At 47.5% G+C, this 17,821-nt stretch overlaps 7 protein-coding genes across 7 annotated transcripts; 2 read left to right on the top strand and 5 right to left on the bottom strand.

Moving 5' to 3' along the window:
• Nucleotides 1–14: 14 nt before the first annotated feature.
• I302_103353 (uncharacterized protein) lies at nucleotides 15–3,510 on the bottom strand (the record flags this gene model as incomplete). The annotated part of the gene is made up of 14 exons (XM_019188723.1): nucleotides 15–191; nucleotides 348–1,003; nucleotides 1,069–1,155; nucleotides 1,222–1,247; nucleotides 1,303–1,367; nucleotides 1,436–1,498; nucleotides 1,585–1,718; nucleotides 1,788–1,917; nucleotides 1,991–2,119; nucleotides 2,233–2,513; nucleotides 2,650–2,722; nucleotides 2,783–2,912; nucleotides 3,010–3,239; nucleotides 3,310–3,510. 14 exons carry the CDS (start codon nucleotides 3,508–3,510, stop codon nucleotides 15–17), a joined length of 2,382 nt encoding a protein of 793 aa, XP_019048285.1.
• A 532-nt stretch (nucleotides 3,511–4,042) lies between these two features.
• I302_103352 (uncharacterized protein) lies at nucleotides 4,043–4,877 on the bottom strand (the record flags this gene model as incomplete). Its single annotated transcript, XM_019188722.1, has 3 exons — nucleotides 4,043–4,236; nucleotides 4,343–4,444; nucleotides 4,634–4,877. 3 exons carry the CDS (start codon nucleotides 4,875–4,877, stop codon nucleotides 4,043–4,045), a joined length of 540 nt encoding a protein of 179 aa, XP_019048284.1.
• Nucleotides 4,878–5,278: 401 nt separating this feature from the next.
• I302_103351 (uncharacterized protein) lies at nucleotides 5,279–6,673 on the top strand (the record flags this gene model as incomplete). The annotated part of the gene is made up of 4 exons (XM_065869657.1): nucleotides 5,279–5,292; nucleotides 5,361–5,448; nucleotides 5,527–6,123; nucleotides 6,251–6,673. 4 exons carry the CDS (start codon nucleotides 5,279–5,281, stop codon nucleotides 6,671–6,673), a joined length of 1,122 nt encoding a protein of 373 aa, XP_065725729.1.
• Nucleotides 6,674–6,928: 255 nt separating this feature from the next.
• Nucleotides 6,929–11,561, bottom strand: I302_103350 (uncharacterized protein; the record flags this gene model as incomplete). Its single annotated transcript, XM_065869656.1, has 20 exons — nucleotides 6,929–7,028; nucleotides 7,092–7,156; nucleotides 7,288–7,509; nucleotides 7,645–7,773; nucleotides 7,849–7,890; nucleotides 7,972–8,286; nucleotides 8,378–8,686; nucleotides 8,736–8,819; nucleotides 8,880–9,082; nucleotides 9,166–9,337; nucleotides 9,410–9,491; nucleotides 9,548–9,798; nucleotides 9,852–10,024; nucleotides 10,088–10,275; nucleotides 10,336–10,500; nucleotides 10,571–10,845; nucleotides 10,917–11,052; nucleotides 11,132–11,190; nucleotides 11,255–11,386; nucleotides 11,484–11,561. 20 exons carry the CDS (start codon nucleotides 11,559–11,561, stop codon nucleotides 6,929–6,931), a joined length of 3,180 nt encoding a protein of 1,059 aa, XP_065725728.1.
• Nucleotides 11,562–12,031: 470 nt separating this feature from the next.
• Nucleotides 12,032–13,625, top strand: I302_103349 (uncharacterized protein; the record flags this gene model as incomplete). Its single annotated transcript, XM_019188719.1, has 3 exons — nucleotides 12,032–12,380; nucleotides 12,481–12,901; nucleotides 13,046–13,625. The coding sequence occupies 3 exons, from the start codon at nucleotides 12,032–12,034 to the stop codon at nucleotides 13,623–13,625; spliced, it is 1,350 nt and encodes a 449-aa protein (XP_019048281.1).
• A 337-nt stretch (nucleotides 13,626–13,962) lies between these two features.
• I302_103348 (inosine-5'-monophosphate dehydrogenase) lies at nucleotides 13,963–15,949 on the bottom strand (the record flags this gene model as incomplete). Its single annotated transcript, XM_019188718.1, has 6 exons — nucleotides 13,963–14,086; nucleotides 14,163–15,189; nucleotides 15,241–15,290; nucleotides 15,349–15,504; nucleotides 15,558–15,626; nucleotides 15,705–15,949. 6 exons carry the CDS (start codon nucleotides 15,947–15,949, stop codon nucleotides 13,963–13,965), a joined length of 1,671 nt encoding a protein of 556 aa, XP_019048280.1.
• Nucleotides 15,950–16,861: 912 nt separating this feature from the next.
• Nucleotides 16,862–17,095, bottom strand: I302_103347 (uncharacterized protein; the record flags this gene model as incomplete). The annotated part of the gene is made up of 1 exon (XM_065869655.1): nucleotides 16,862–17,095. The coding sequence occupies one exon, from the start codon at nucleotides 17,093–17,095 to the stop codon at nucleotides 16,862–16,864; it is 234 nt and encodes a 77-aa protein (XP_065725727.1).
• Nucleotides 17,096–17,821: the final 726 nt, after the last annotated feature.

Raw genomic sequence — 17,821 nt, 5'->3', positions numbered from 1 at the left:
CAATATAACAACCATTACACCTCCTCATCGGCACTACTACCAACAGCGACATACCCTCCCTTACCACCTTCCCCACCCAACTGCCTCTGCATTGCAATCTTCCTTCTGTAAGCTCTCCAACCTTCCGAGGGGACGTCGTATAGCTGTGTGTAATCTATATCTCTAGATGGGATCCAGAAGTCCGTGCAGTTCTGTAACGACATATCAGTCAAATAGCACTTGTTCAAATTACACACACCAAGAGAGAGAGAGAGTGATGATTGTGCGAAAACACCTTGAGGGGGGTTCATGGGATACTTGTACACGAGAATGAAATTGGCGCTTCGTCCGTTACTCGAGTGACTCACCTGTACAAATCCCATATCAAAAGGATTCTGATCCCTCCCAGCCTTCTTCATCCCTCCCAAAGCCTTTCCCTTCGTGAACCTATCCAATCCCAGTATATTCATCAAAGACCCACTAACAACCCTGCCCAAACCTTTACATATCGCTCCAACACCGTGTGAATGTCCGTGTCCACCTTCACCATGCTTGCATCCCGGTCCATGCACATGACCATGCCCCGTTCCATCAGGCGGAGGCGGGGGAGGAGGAGGAGGGAACGAAGAGAAATTACCCTCTGGACCAGCCGAGGACGGGCCCTGAGCTTCTTCAGACGCTCCTCCAGGGAAGGGCGCAGCTCCTACCGAGAACGCCTGAGCCTGGGAGGGTTTGGTGAGTGCTCCACTCTGGTCGCGGAGGGAAGATCCGCCTCTACCTCCCATGTAGCCATATCTTCCAAGGTTGGATACTTCGAATGTCGTCATTTGTTTGCCTACTTGCCATAAGTGTGATATCGCCAATACGATCGTCCATGTCAGTTGGAGGGTCGCCCATAATGATACTGATAGTAGGAATGAATCGTATGATGCTGCTCGGCATAGGGTCGTGGAGATGTCGCAGACTGTTATACCGGGTGAAGGCTCTGAGGGAGGGGTATATTCTGGTGATTTCTCGAGTATGTCTAAGGAATAGTATGTGGTCAGCTGAGCATATGTAGCCTTGAGGGCGCGAGGTCGGGTGCCTTACAGTCTATTGTTAGTCTGTCAAAGGTCACTATCCCAGCTATTAGGAATAGTACAAAAAGGAGGAACGACCGATGGTTTTTGTATCCGACTACGCGAGCAAACTCATCAGCTCCTGTTGCGTCAATTTCGAGACATTAGCGACAGCAGTGCTTACCACAGTTCCAGATCCATGGGCAGTGACTGTACATCCAAGATCAGCTTCCGCTTGCATAACAGCTTGAACACATTAGCTCACTGGTCAAATTTCGCTACACATCTGCCACATGTTCTACAGTGTTTTGATCTGAGAGGCTTTCTTGCCTGTTTTGGCGAACGAGAAGATCAGCATAACATGTACAGCGAATTTCACAGGTAGAGCGCAAACTTACCATACACTCGATGCAGAAGTTCGTACCGTTCAATCTTCCTTGATCCACTAGATCTTCGAGGGCCTACAATGTGAAGATCGTCATCATGAGCCCAATCCACATGGACTGAAGGTCCCGCGCGTTATGCAACAATTGAGACCAGAACTCACCTCCTTCACTTCTGAATCGTTGATCGGCAAAGGCACAAATCCCGGATCGCTCTTAATAGCCATGAAGAGGTTATAAGAGCATCCAGCGAATGATACGAAGAAGATCAAATTCGTCAACGCATCACCCGGTGTACCTATATGGCACCTGAGGTAAGAATTGACTTCATGGTGTTTATAGCGACACAACGAAACAAGGTACTCACCGAATACCAGCCGACTTGACCAACTGTAGAATACCCATATTATACTGGCGATGATGATGGAAGTGAAGTGGTTGGAAGAGGATACCTTGTATTCGCTGACTATGTGTCGGAGGAGATAGTGGGTTACGGTCTGGCAGAGAGAACAACATCAGTTCCTAGCGTACAGAAGATGACACACTGATCGTATATGGTGATCTGCTCACCAACTGCATAGCCATGAATTCCGCTATAGCCAATGGGAAGCTTATATAACCTGGGAAGTAGTCGAATGTCTTGAATATCAGACCAAGGAACAAGGTGGGTAGGACGAATATAGCTAGTGTAGTGTTTCGCTATCATCAGATACCCATAATCAGCTAAGATCTTATCTCAATTCTCAGCCATAGTGACTCTGATGATTTCATCACACGATCCGCCAAGATCTACTTGAAGAGAGACAACTTACATCACTCAACTTGCCATACCTTTTCATCCCCAATGAATTATATCCCGCCTCTTCCAACCCTTTCTCAAACGGCACCAAACCCTTCAACTCCTCAGCCATGTCCCTAGGTGTCTTCCCGCTCTCCTCTCGTATATCCAGATTCGCTCCAGCTTCTAACAAGTGCTTGATAGATACTTTATTTCCCTTGACCGCTGCCCAATGTAGAGGAGTCATACCTGCGTTATCCTGTAGGTGGACTGAAGCTCCGTGGCGAAGTAGGAGTTGGACAGAGATTGCGTCGCCTATGTCAATATGATGGTGGATGAGTTTGTTAGTCTTACTCGTTTGAAACCAAGGGATTCCCGGGGTATAAGGAAATGGGAGGATTGAGTTCGGAAGGCAAACAAGATGGGCTGCTCAAATTGGACAGCAACTCACCTTGATACGCCGCCCACATCAACGACGTATGTCCATCACTATCCTTCTCATCGATTGCGACAGGTTGATGTAGCTATTCGATCATACACTTCAGCTGTACATTCATTTCGCTCTAGACCTGATGCCAGCTCACCATATACAGTAAAGGCATTACAGCACTTGAGTGCGTAATCAGATGCAACGTGTTGAACCCCTGCGAATCCAGGATATTTGGATCTGCGCCGTGGGATAGAAGTAGATGGACGACGTAGAGATGGCCATTCCTGTGAATCATCTATGTTATCAGCTCTCGGAAAGATCACGAAGTGTATCAGAACGGAACCTCAGCTGGAAAAATGAGTTGTAAGACAGAAGACTAACCTCGCAGCCCACTGCAGCGGTGTAGCCTTCAATTCCCCCCCAACAGCGTCCACCTCCGCACCATTATCCAACAAAAACCTGCATGTCCCCATATGCGCGTTGATAGCTGCCCAATGTAACGGTGTTATACCCTGTTCGTCCCGCTGCGATAAGTCCAGAGAGGGATTCTCGCGAAGTAACGATGATATAGATGGTGTATCGCCCCTTTGAGCCAGGGCATGGATCGATAGCTACGATGTACGGAATATATCAGCTTACATGGTCTGACTCAACACAGGCGGCTGAGAGGAAGGTCCGCACCTCATGTATGCTTGATGGTCCAGCTGCATCCTCCCTCATAGTCTCCCTCCCCACTTCATTGCTATTCCTCTCGTCTTCTTTGATACCTCCCAAAGGATCTCCGTCAGATATCAGCGTCGAATCGTTCCAGACGCCTTTTGTCGAGTCTGGAGATGCTAGGGTGGTGACTATGTCTGGTACGGGGGCGGAAGGGTTGGTCATGATGGCCAACAAGAAGGGGGTCGTCGATTCGTGAATGGGTGTTCTACTGACCCCGTTGTTTCACCTCGTTGGGTCGTTGGGTCGTTTATGTGTATAGTCGAAAAGTGGTGAGATCGTACTTGTGCGACTGATTCACAGACTGTTTCTCCTCTCCTAGGCTACTGTCTATACTGAATTGACACTGGGTGCGAGAGCGAGAGCCTGTATGAATGAAAGGTAGTATAGTAGATGATTGATGATTGATGATGTTGCCAAGTGATATACATACACAAATGCTGTGAAGGAACAACCACACACTTCGCATTCGTCAACAAGCACAACACTTCCGACGGAAACAAACGAGACAAACGTTCGAAGCTGTTTGACTATGACGGTGGCCTGAACAATGGTAATAATGAAAGTATGAAGCTTAGACAATGCAAGTATGAAGCCTAGATGGGAATAATAATACATAACCATAGGGCCATAATACAACATCTTATGCACATATATACAAGCCGATCAACCAGACAAGAAGGAAAGCCGACCGACACTATCGCCCATCAACTTCCATACTCTCCCCTTCTTCCCCTTCCTCCCCTTCACCCAGATCCGCTTCTCCCGATAAATCAGCGAGCATAACTACCCCACCTTCTTCCTCACTGGGCAATGGTCCAGGAGCGACTTGGGCGACGGGCTGTCCTGTGGAGGTAGTTGAGAGTTTATCGGGTTTACGGTCCGCGGTGACTATAAGTCGAAACAACATTGAATCCAATTAGCATATTATCACCTTATCTGCGAAGCAAGTTCTGATGGGGTTTCATGAGCCGGCAGAGCTGAACATGTTACTCACCCCATGGCCGACGGTCCATTGGACATTGCTGTTTCGACGATTCGGTATCTATCCATTTGAGAAGACAGTGCATGTGGAATACGTGGGTGCATTCTCCCCATACTGTTGTCGAGAATCGAAGTATCGAGGTGGTGACAAAGCATCAGTTCCAAATCAGATCATATGCGTTGCAATGGCAAGTCAATGTCGATGGAAATATCGATAATAAAGTGGGAAGTGAATATCCAATGATCAGCTTAGATCATCTCATCTCATCATATCATCAATAGACACAAAAGAAACATCACCCACTCAGCGGACAATCATCTCCTGGGACTTTACATTCCGGACAACAACCCTCAAAAGCATTCTGGCAGATCCCACAGACCTCTTCATCCTCATCCCCATCCTCCATCGTAGCTGGATCATCAGGGTTGATATACCCATTTTCTATATCATCCAGATCCAGATGCTTGTGTAGTTTGTGGGGCTCGTCGGATGAGATGTCCCATTTCCAGTACGCTACGGAGTGGTATGAGTGGATCGTGATTTTCATGCCGGGTGATGGAGGAAGGGGGGGATGGGGAAAGAGGATGAGAATTTCTGGGTCTTGTTTGGTGGGTCAGTCAGTCTCCTCAAAATTGGCCTTTCGATTCTCGCAGCTTGGTGCAGAGGGTTGAGGCTCGTACAAGTGTGATTGCCTTGACGATGACGATATATCCAGCATGGATGTTGAGAAAGAGGTGATTGATGATGCTGAACGATAGGATAGACGCGTTTTTGATCTTTTCCTGTCTACGGGTAATGTTGATTTTACCAGTCTGAATGAAAATGATGACGTGGAAGATATGCTATTGACTACTTGGTTCTAGCTTCTCGCATCTTTGGGTGGTCATCATTGTTCTTCCTTCTCTCTTCACGAGCACATGCATAGATGTACATCTTGCACATATCAAAATGGGTCATACAGTGTGAGCCTCACCCCAAACTCCTAGACCCGGGGATGTACAGGAACTAACTTGTAAGATGATATATCTAGCCAACTCCAATGGTCCTTCAACCCTCCCGCGGGACGTCAGATCTCTCTGGCAGATATAATTTTACCTAGGATATTGGAGAGTTATAGTGTGAGTGCGAGATTGACTATGATCTCACATCTCACCATTGCGGTCCCCAGCTAATGGTCATACATCTACATGATACAGCTACACACACCTTCGAGATCAACAATCCAATTCCGAACTTATCGATCGACTTTTCCGTCTCCTCCAACATCATCTTCATCTACCGAACCAACAACCAAATCGACATCACGATATCTAACTACTATCAACACCCTTCCCAACCCCTTACCACCTGGAAGCACACCTCTGCAAGATAATACCAAAGAGGAGGATATAACCTATCTGTTCTTGGACGACCGATCTGCCTTAACATCCCATCTCCCATCTTCAGCCCAGACAAGTAATGGTGTTGATCAAACTCAACAGACCAACGGGGCGAGTAACTCCAAAAGTACAGACCAGCCCATAGAGATAGACAAAGATACATTGGACGATGATGGTTTTGAAATTATCGATAAACCCAAAAATACACCCGGCGTCGACGTAGATCTTACACAACCTCAGACCGGCGGGCCTTTACGCGACAACACGGGATCTACAGAAGTAACACCAAAGCAAAGTCAAAGACAGCCGGAAAGATTCAAATGCCTTGCTGTCAGACCTACCTCAAACGTTCAACCGATGTTACAGAGTCTCTTGAGTCCGTTCGTAATGGGTTATAGTAAATCCGCCAAAGCTGTGAGCTATCGTACATTTTCCTCCCATCCAATCTAGGCTATGGCGTTTCACTTGCACTCGTCATCTTCTTCAACAGATGAAAATAAATGAATACATACTCATACGCTAATTCCGTTAACCCACATAGGCAGCATCCACAACCTCCTCCACCCTCCCCACACCCACCCCTCTAGCCGGTAACTCCCTCCTACTAACAGTCCTCTCATTCACCCCGTTCTCTCCTCCCACTTCCACTTCGATCGAAGCAGAGTATTCCCTTAAATTAAAAGTGTTCATCCTACCCAATCCAAACGCCACGTCCATATTTCTCCAGGTCGAATACGCCTCAACCCAAGATCCAAATGGAAACAGCTCGTTGTCAGAAAAGGGACAAGAAACGCAGGATCAGAATCAGGATCAGATATGTCGAGTATTCTTGGAAGGATGTCTGATAGATGGTTTGAACGATCATAGGAAATGGGTCAATGTCAACGACTCTGCGCAGAGCAGTAAGGGTAGGGATAATATATTCGCTTTGACTAGGTCGATGAGGGAGAGCGGGTTTATATAGTCTATCGCAAATAGAGATCAGTGATTAGTTTACTTGGTGCGCAAGGTCGATGTGGATCGTCGGAAAAGATGAATTGGGAGGATGCTGCGTTCCAAGGTATTTTGGGTACGATCATGTTGTATAATAGCCATCATAACGTCATTATGCATTAGGTTCGCTGTAATCACTCATATTAGGCCAATATGATTGTCCTGGATGCTTCGATCCTCCAGTGCACGAGTAGACATCGACATCTTGATCGGACAACTACACCCCTCACACAGCCGTAGCGTTTCCATAAGTAGTCCCATCCAGCCCTCGAGCAACCAATGCAAACTCATGTAAGGCTTCTCGCATCCTCCTGGCCGTTCGGGATCTAGTCAAAGTCACACCATTAGTTCTATACCACGTCAATACAACTTGAATATATTCAACTCACCTCAAAACAGCCTCTTTCAACTTCTTCTTCGAAGCAGCCGTAGCTCTAGGATCAGGGTATCCTTCCTATACATCAAAGCGCATATGACCCGTCAGCCAAAACCATTTACAGCAGTATATGTGGTCCCTTCGGATCAAGATGGGTGTCCTTCAAATCGGTACAATCTGATTATCCAGAAGAAGACCGACCAACTCACCTGACTCAAAACCTGATCCAACCAGCTACTCATCTCCTCCCCCTTGATCCTCCCCACAAGCGCAGCCAACAACTCCGCCATATTCGGTATGACCGACCTCGGCCCCTCACTCCCCGCGCAAAGTAAGAGCGCTCGTAGGATGGATGGACCAAAATGTGCGAATAGGGGGTCGGAAAGGGGTTCGAGTGGGGATGGATAGCGCGTGTTAGCTAGGAGTGCGACCTATCAAGTGTACAGAACATAAGTATCGTACGCCATGTTGTAAGTGATAGTCACCGGATCAACCAAAGAGGATAGTAGTGTATCCGAAGGATACTCCAGAAGTGGGGGGAGTTACAGATAGCGAAGATCACTCACAAAGTACTCCGAAACTGATTTGAGCGAGAACCTCTCCTGCGTGCCCAGGCCCATCAAACCCAATGACATGTATCCTTCTACTATCTGGGGTGGCAGGCGCAGTAACACTCCGGGGAAACGAGATGCAAGCTGTCACAAAATCGACATATTAGCAATCCTGTCAATACATTTATGACATGAGCAAAGGAAGCAATCTGGACCTACAGATGAACAGAATTTGAACCATCCCTCCACCACGTCAGGATGCTAATCACACCAGTCTCAGCTGAACTACTTTGCCGCTGTAGGATGGCGCAGGCTCAATCAGTTGAAAGTTGAAATACTCACCTCTTTCATTCCCTCCCCATCGAGGAACCTTCCAGCCACAACCACCAACCTCGAAGCCACATCACCAATGACATTCCATTTCCCAACTTGTTCGTCCTCTTCTTGTCTCTTTACTTCCTCAGTCTTTTCCTTCTTCCTTGCGAAACTCGTCACGGGTGCATTGACGCGTAAGGTCAATGTCGATGCTAATGACATCCATAACGCTGAGGGGGAGTTTTCACATGCCATACAGACCAGCGAGAGGAGTGGGAGGGGAGATAGGGATATCAGAGTCGATGAGGATAAAGTAGCGTGTTTGAGTAGTGATGAGATGGCCTATCCGCATAACAGTGCATATTATCAGCATCACTTCCGTATAATCAGAATCTCTGGAAAGGCTAAACAGAGCATATCGGACAACACTCACATCAGCAACCTCCGCATCACCTTCACCTCTGCCCACAACGCTCACTAATCCCTCGACAGCATTTTCTATTCCTCTCCTCAATTCCACGATTCTCGGATCCTCCCTTGTGAGCGTTATAGCCTCTTCTCGAGCGGCCTCATCGCCTTCATCGGTGGTATCAAACATCTCATCCTCAGATGGTGAAAGTCCTTTGAAACACGCCGTCAAGGCTGCTGTGGCCTGTACAAGAGCAGGCTGGGCATTTGCACGGTCGACAGAATACTGCTGAAGGGATTGTGCAATACGCGATAGGATTGGTGAGATGATCCCCTAGAACAAAATCAGCCTGGAACTACTGGCAGATTTGAAGTTGACCTACCTCGACTGGCCCAACTGCATCCGCCGGTGCTAGTGCTTGTATCACACTTGTTATCCCCTGTATGACTTTACTCTGCTCCTCAGGCTACGAGGCAGCACGATCAGCTGAGGGCAACTCCTATTCTTCGTACGCCAGCCAACTCACCCCTAGATCACCTATCTTGCCATGCAATTCTGCAAAAGCTCCAATATGCTCTACCAGCTTTTTCCTGCACATATCGCATAGTGCTTTCAAGGCGTCGGCTGCCGATCGAGAGATGGTCGTTGAAGAGGTGAGGGATGGAACGAGGTATGATAGGACCGGCGGTAAGTGAACCGGATGGAACTTGAACCATTCTTCGTATGATTCTGTATCGATGCATCAGCTCGCTCCTTGGTAGATGACATACTGTGACCAGTCTATGCCAGCTGATATCGAGGTAACGACTCACGTATCAAGCACACAACCGTCAATCTCAGCCTCTCTTCTCCCTTCCCTCGTATTGGTCTGTGAGCCAACTGACCAAGAATCTGCTCTCCAAACAATATTGGTAGACTCTTCTCCTCGCCTAGTGGAACAGCTTCTGAGGAGTATCGGATGCAGTGCAGAGTGGCTTCGATATCCTGATCAACCAACCAAGTCAGCTACTTATCTTGCTTCCATCTACGTAGTACACAGAACGCGAATCAGCTCACCTGCCAAGGCGCTCCACCCTGCACTTGTTGTCCAGCTATACTAGTCAGATTCGCCAGCATCTCATCTCTCAAAATATAGTACCTATATGACCCATCATCAGTTGAAGCCTTGCATTACACAGTACAACGTGCACTTACGCTCCAACGATGACCTCCCCCGCATCTCTCCTCCAACTCTCAAAATTCTCTCTATCCTCTTTATCAAGCCCACCGATACTACCTCCACTATCACCTTCGCCAGGCCACCTGACCTTCCGCCTGGTGACTTCCACTAGCTCTCTGAAGAAGTTCTTGGCCACCGCCCAATCAGGCGATGTCTCATGAGGAGCCGAGAACATAGGTGCGTCCATGATGGCTTCTTGTATCATGGGGTATATCGGTAAAGTGAGCTGCAAAGATATATTGGTGAGCTTATCTTTTCTATGTTAAACAACTAGCTCACCTCGCTTAGGTTTTCTTCTACATTACCCAGACCCCGCCAGCCCGTCAAACGAAGTATTATACCCAAGAACGCCTGAACATCATTCTGCTGTATTCGAGCTACAAGCCATTCGGACGAGTGCTCCACTAACGCAGCGAGAAGCTTCGTGAATCCAATTAGTTCTTCTGATGGGTCTGAAATTCATGGATGAATGAGCTTCTCTGGCATTTCGATCTGCAAGTTTTGGATAAGCTCACCATCATTTACCGAAGCAAGCAACGCCTGACCCGAGGGCCCGACCGCCCATGCCAGCATAGGTTCTGTGAGAAGTTTGGTCCCCTTCCCATACTTGAATATACTTTCCGACAGCACCTCAACCAAAGCTGACGAGGCGGCAGGCATGGGAAGGAGGTCATACAACGCTGGTAGTAGAATGTTCAACTCCCTATGATCAATGATTTTGTAAGCTGGGGCGTGCCAGATCCAACAGCAAAGCTAAGCTCACTCAGGTGATAGTCCCCAATCTATCCAACTTTCTGCGCATTTACATGCCGCCTCTGCTTCTTTCAGTCTTTCGTTCGGGCTCAATTTAGGATCACCAGTCATTGCATCTGTTATTGTACTGACCACGATTGAGAGGTCACTTTCGATATGTCTTCGAAGGGGTTGCCTATTGAACATCGAGGATTAGCATCTTACTACGATATGGTAGTCTTCAAGCCTCAGAGACAAAGACTCACCGTTGATGTTCTGCCAAACCGGCTCGACCAATCTCTTCAATACAGATGGCACACCATTCTAGAGCCAAGAGTCTTACTCGGTGCTTCAGTTGAGGCGGGACACCATCGAAGGAAGAAGACTGGCTGGGACCGGCCCCGGGCGTGTTGTATCCTGATCCAGGTGCTGAGGGTGGAAGGGCCGTGGAAGAAGCAAAAGCGGAATGTATAGTTTGGATCACTGTTAAAATCGGATGAAGAAAGTGGGGGAATGCGAGACGCAGGAGAAGGGATGCGAGCTATAGTGACATCAATGAGTACAGAGCCTTTCCATAAGAGAAGATTTTGTCGAACAGGATGTTCAACTCACTGATCCGAACAACTTCCTTACAACTACTCCATTAGCAGGTTGATAGGAATGCTGATTATTTGGATTTATAGCATTGCCAAGTGTGCCTAGTAGCAGAGGTAGCAAGGCGGGCCTCAACTCCTCTGGAAGAGTTTCCCTGATTGATTGTTTTCAGTAGTCAGCTACTCTGTTCAGCTCCTCGGATCACAGATCAACGATTAGGTAGCTGAACGTACCAATCTCGAGAAATCTTCACTTGAGCGGTATGAGCTCCGAAGAATCGTATGTTGGGGTCCTATATCACACTGTCGGCTGTATCCCGTAAAACATTTCCAGCTGAGTTGAAATTTGAAACCTACATCATGTCCTGCCAGACCAGCTATGAGGCCCCAAGCTTCTTGAGCAGATTGGATCTGCTGTAATTCCCTTTGAAGGTGTTTCGCTAATTCGGGATTCGACGAGGTAGAAGGCGAGAAGAGGTGTAGTATTGTCTGAATACGAAGTACAGGTGAAGGTCAGCTGAGATCTGGCGAATAAGTTTGTCTTGGTGAAAGCTGACAGTCTACAAGAATCGTGCATTGCACTTACCTGCGCTACTCTCTCGAGGTCCGCCTGAGGGAGCACAGGAAAGGACAAGTTTTGTTGTTGAACGGCCTCTTCATCCATTGTGCAGTCGGATCTGAATTTTCTGCGGACCTCAGGCGTCTTTTTGAGAAGGCAGGGACACTTTCAATTGAAGTATCACAAGTATGGATCAAGATGTGAAAGATGTTGAAGATGCTGCTCTGTTGCTGTAAACTGTTTGTGCTCTGTTGCTCTTGACAGAACCCGACATTCCAACATTCTTCGCATCAGATAGAAATGATGATGTCATCACTTATTTCACCACCACAAGTCAATCGAAAGATGGGCAAGAGAAAGAGAAGATCAATTCAACACTTTCCATCGTCCTATTTTATACCTTGTACAACTCTCGAACGCATCAACCAGTGACCTATGTACAACGCAGAGCATCTGACTAATCCCTCTTCAAAGCTCCTGTCATCCAGATAACCATGTCATTCGACCGTCCAACCCTCGACTAATCCCCTTCCTCGGCCTTTCCTTCCCACCTTAGTCCCCTGGTCACCCCCACCATGTCCTCCTCATTCTGGTCCTCCTCCCACTGCCTCCACTGGCTCACCACCCGCCCCTCCCTCCTCATATCCCGTCAAGTAGATCTCCAATACTGTACCCCCAAACAGCTATACTGCTTGAACATCTTCTTCACCCAGCTGATCCAGAAACTGGGCAAACGACTTTTACTACGTCAAATACCCATAGCTACCGCCTGTGTGTTTTTCAAGCGATTCTACCTGAAGAATAGCATATGCGAGACAAATCCTTATTTGGTATTGGCTGCTTGTGTATTCGTAGCTGCCAAGGTCGAGGAGACGCCGGTGCATATTAAGAGTGTCGTCAGTGAGGCCAAGGTTGTTTTTAATGGTATGTTTTAGTGTCTCCTTCCATCTGACCATCTCCGCATGCTACTTTCCTATCAAGTGATTCAACATTTCTTAGCTGATCTCTTTTTCATCCGATCTAGAATACAACATCAAGCTTTTCCCTGCCGAAGCGAACAAATTGGGAGAAATGGAGTTCTACCTCCTCGAAGATCTCGATTTCCACCTAGTCATATTCCACCCATACAGAGCATTATTGCATATAACAGGACGAGAGCCCGCCGATGCAGGTAAATTCCCAATGAGCAGGGTAGATGAGGATCACATGATCAAGAAGAAGGAGGTAGAGGCGAAGAAGAAAAAGGACGAAGAGAGTAGGAACTCCATGTTGAACGTGCCGTCTAAACCTTCGCTTTCCCCTTCGCCCAATATCAATAATAATGGTAAAGATACGGAGGAAGTCGATGAGGACGAGAAGGAGGCGAAGAGGATAAGGAGGTTGATGGGCCGGGGTTCGACAGAGGGTATAGGCGAGGTCGATGAAGGGGTGTTACAGATTTCTTGGTGAGTGGTTGCTTCTATCTTATACTCGACCAAAAGTTTTGGTTGTAGGGAGCAGGGAATGCCGACCTTCCCAAGAAAGAAAGATATCCTCAAATGTATCTACCCAAACAGTACATGCCAGCGCTAACGCTAACCCCCACAAAGGTTCATCCTCAACGACACCTACCGAACTGACGTGCACCTCCTCTACCCGCCCTACATAATCGCAATCTCAGCAATCTACATAGCCTTCTGCCTCACATCCATGAACAACTCCTCCTCAAACTCTTCCACGCGCACACGAACGTCCTCCACGCAGGTCCAATCCCTCTCCACATCAATAACCACCAACCAAGCACTGGGTCTAGCTGCCCCGCCAAGTGGTGCAGCAGAGTTCTTAGCTGGATTTCAAGTGAACCTGAACGTCCTGTTCGCATGTGTGCAGGATATCATCTGCCTGTACGCTATATGGGAGGGGTTCGAGCCTTCCTCTATACGTCACCAGACCAAGAACCTGGCAGGTCTAGGAGAAGATAAGGAAAAGGAAAAAGAGAAAGAGAAATTCGGTCCTGAGCAGGCCGAGGCGTTGGTACGCAAGATGATTGAGTCGAGGATGATCGATATGGGTCATCCGAATAATGCGGGGCTGAATCAGACTTCCAAGAGATCTGCGGGAACTACAGGCGCTAGTGCTAGTAATTTGGATAATTCTTCTGGGATAGGTAAGAAGAGAGCTAGGAAATAGGGTAGCTCTGGGTCAATCCCCAACTCATGGATGGTCCTGTGTGAATTGTTGTATTATTGTGTATTCGATTTGGTTTGTATCTTATAGCATGCATATATCGTTTTTGTTTTCGACGGCACACTGCTATTGATTCGTAAAGTCTCGATACTTCAATGCAATTGACCTGAAGTGTCCGATGCGAATGCTGATGCAGTATGAGTATATACATATTCATGACCCAAAAGTAATACCTAAAATTGTATATTGTAAAGCTTGAAAAGCAAGTATAATCTCAACACCAACATCCACCAAAAACGTCGTTTCTTCTATATATCGACCAACTGTCCAAAACAATCGCCTAAGCGAACAATCTCTTGGTGTAAGAGTTCAATCCGTGAACACCACCTTCCAATTGCGCAGATGCAGTTCGAAGTTCGAATCGGACTGTACCGGCTCGAGATTCTCTTTGGAGGTCGGTGACGCTAAATTGAGATAGGAAGATATCAGCGTGACCGTACATACGAAGTAAGGTAGAGCGGGCGGGTGTGTGGGACTTACGACCTGATACCGGTATCTTGCAAAGAGTGTTGTAAACCGGTGTACAAGTATGGGATGAACTTGTTGATACTTCCTTTATCGGCGACGTCTCCAGAGACACCCTGAGCAACTTTGACCGCATCGGCCTCAGAGAAGTATCTGGCAGTAGCAGCGTTGTCGGCTGCTCCTTTGAGGATAGCATTCTTCGAAGCAACCGATCCACGTTGGGTGTGTTCCATAGCTTCGATGGAACCCATTCCTCTGTAGACCTTTACTCGTTTTCCTTCGTGATAGAAGTATTCTCCAGGTGATTCGGTCGTACCAGCCAACATACCACCCATCATCACTGCCGAAGCACCGAGCGAAAGAGCCTTGGCAATATGTCCGATGTTTCCAATACCACCATCAGCGATTGTGGGTACTCCGAACCTAGAGGCGAATTCAGATACGGCGTACACGGCGGTACCTTGAGGTCGACCGACAGCCATGACTTCTTGGGTGATACAGATTGATCCTGAACCCATACCGATTCGTAGACCGTCCGCACCAGCAACGATCAACTGAGCAGCTTGTTCTCTAGTCACAACGTTTCCGGCGATAACCTCGAGTTTGGGGTAGGTAGATTTAATCCATTGGATGAATTCGATTTGGAATACCGAGTTTCCTTGAGAAGAGTCCAATACAACTACATCTAATCCAGCTTCGACGAGCAACTTCAATCGATCCTTGTCACCTGGTCGGGTACCGATGGCAGCACCACAGTATAATTGTTTGGATTCAGGTACTTTGGAGGCGAGAGGGTAGTTTTGGTTCTTCAAGAGATCGGATCGGGCGACGAGGGATACAAGGTTTCCTTGAGAGTCGACAATGGGGAGTTTACCCTTCTTGGAATCTCTGAGGAGGTTGTTGGCTTGTTCAAGGGTGATACCGGCAGTACCAGTGACGAGATCGGTGGTCATGACTGATTTGACGGAAGCGGAGGAATCTTGGAATTGGACATCTCGGCCGGTAACGATACCGACGAGTTTGCCGTTCATCTTTCCGGTTTCTGAAATGACAATTTAGCTCAACGCGTCTACGCGCTGAGAAATCGACTTACCAGTGATGGGTACACCGCAGAAACCGTACGTGGCTTTGATCTCCAATACGCTAGAGATAGATTGACGTTAGTGCATGCTCCTTATCTCCGCTCATATCGGACACTCACTCTCCAACGGTGTTATCAGGTCTCAAACAGATAGGATCAGTGATGAAACCGTTTTCGAATTTCTTGACTCGTCTAACCATGGCAGCTTGGTCCTCTGCACTGCAGTTGTGGTGGATGATACCGAGACCACCGTGAAGGGCGAGAGCAATGGCCATTCTAAAATATGATTAGTCAGCTACGCGTCCTTCGTGATACAACTTCTAGCTTACCGGTCCTCGGTGACAGTGTCCATGGGAGAAGAGAGGAAGGGGGTGTTGAGTACAATGTTCTTGGTTACTCTGGGGGTACGAAAAGCATCAGCTCGATTTCTGAATGATTTATATGTATTGCTTATCAAGCAACGTTGTTATACTCACTTGGATTGGAGAGATACGATATTAGCAGGGAAATTGATATGTCCAGGTAACATCAAGAAATCATTGTACGTCAAACCACCATTCTTCCTTGAGTCCATCAATTCGTGAAGAGAAAGACCGTCTCCTCGAGGGTACTCATCAAGGTATGACAAGGCATCAGCGGCTTTGAGCAGGCTCTCTGATCTAGCGGGAGCATTGGGGTTGCTCGACGAGGAGGAAGAGGCGTGTCCGTTGGCAGATGACATTTTTGGTGCTATATGAGATGCAAAGGAGATATAATGGTGGGTGGGTGGGTCGTATTGACCGAACCGAAAGAAAAAAAAGAAAAAAGAAAAAAGAAAGATAAGATCAAAGATGAAAAGTTGAGAGATGGGAGAGAGAGAGGAAATGCCGGCACAAGACGCGAAGGGAGTGAGAAGAAAAAAATTATTAAGCATCTAGGTATAGTGATGTGGCATAATAAAAGGGAAATGTTATCACCTTTTCCCGAAAGCAGCGGGAGCAAAATCGAAAACACCCGTGTGAAAGCTCTTTTTCAAGTTCATACTGAAAGCGGAAGTAAACACATTTCGTGCAGATATATATAAAAGCCACCCACTTTAAGGAATCAGAGTTGAAAGCGGATGTGGCGGCCTAACCCGAGATGGCTGTCCCATCCACCAAAAGCTTTAAGCCACTTCTATCATCTTTCATCCTTCCCGTACCGGGACCTTGCCATAAGCATACATCGTGCCCATCCCGTATCCGGCACGATCTACCCGTCAAGGCGTGGCGAAGTAGGCACCGCTCATGTGAGATCGCTACCGCTCATAAGGTTAGCTGTGGTGCAAGCCTATGAGTCATCTCCAAACCAATCCGATCCGATCCGTCATCGATAGTATTGTGGAGACACATCAAAGAATGCCACTTCGGTTCATCTAGCCACCTCCGCCAGTCTTTTGACCGTATCCGTGACTGTTCAGTATACCACCCTAGAGGAGGTAGGAAGCATCTACTGGAATTGACCGATTTATCCGATTCCAACATGATCCATGAGATCTATTCAAGTACAGAATGTCTCGACGATCGATGTTCGGTGAGACACCTCAGGGTAGAATGTAGCGATACGATCGCGAACGATCGTGTACGACGTTTCCAGAGGAACAAGGAAAGCATGCTTAATTGCTTACCGTAGGGAGGGGATACGCACGTTGGAATTGAGATCTCTTCCAATCGAGGATTGCGTCGATGCGTTCGTTTATCCGATATCTAGTCTGCGGTATCGTCCGCATTGTCCCTGTTGGGGCTCGCAGCTCTTCAGACTGACCGGGGTGGAAAGGCGGCATGAGATGCGAGGAAGTAAGGGTGGTGTACTCGCGACCAGGACCGCACCCAGATTGTTCGGCTCCCATTTGCCTCGAGCTGTATGATATCAATGGCTGTCTCACCAGGGTCCAACTTAACAATTGGTAGGTCGTTAGTGGTTCAAAGGTCTCCGTGTTGTATCTGTCTGAGACGATCTCGAGGATCAGGGGGTAAATCTAATGTAGCATGCCCACCGACTTCCACTCTTCTCGGGCTTACGTTCATACCCGGTCAGCTGCCATTTTGTACGTGGTACGGGAACCATTATCTCAATTAAACTCGCAGTAAGCAGGATCATACCCCGCGAGACTAAGTCGTACTGCTCTTGCGCTAGGCTTCCATTCATCGATGTTGCGATATCTCAATCAAATCTGATAACTTGGCGTGGCGGTGTTTTCGAGACAAATACAGTATATCGGGAATGATGGAGAGTAAACAAAAATCTCATTAGTCTCAAAGACAATTACGTTATACCAACCGGGATCTCTGTGGCGATACCCGAGCGAAATACGCAGTAGAGCACGTATGTAGCCCACTTTCCTATTTTTACGGGTAGTCACCGCAAGGACGACGAATCCAAGTGAGTGAAATCCAGGTCCCAGCCGATTTGTGTTGCAGGAGCAGAACAGTTTGTATCGTAGTAATACAAAAATCCAAATGAACCGCGCTCAAATCAGGTTCGTATAGAGTTTGGTGTGATAAAAGCGAGACATTACTTGTTTCACACGTAAGATCGACAAAGGCACTCGAATGCATTAGAGGAATGATTTTCG

This window comes from Kwoniella bestiolae, chromosome 2 (genome assembly GCF_000512585.2).
Source record: "Kwoniella bestiolae CBS 10118 chromosome 2, complete sequence".
NCBI classification, from domain to species: domain Eukaryota; kingdom Fungi; phylum Basidiomycota; class Tremellomycetes; order Tremellales; family Cryptococcaceae; genus Kwoniella; species Kwoniella bestiolae.
This window is presented reverse-complemented; position numbering and strand designations above follow the sequence as displayed.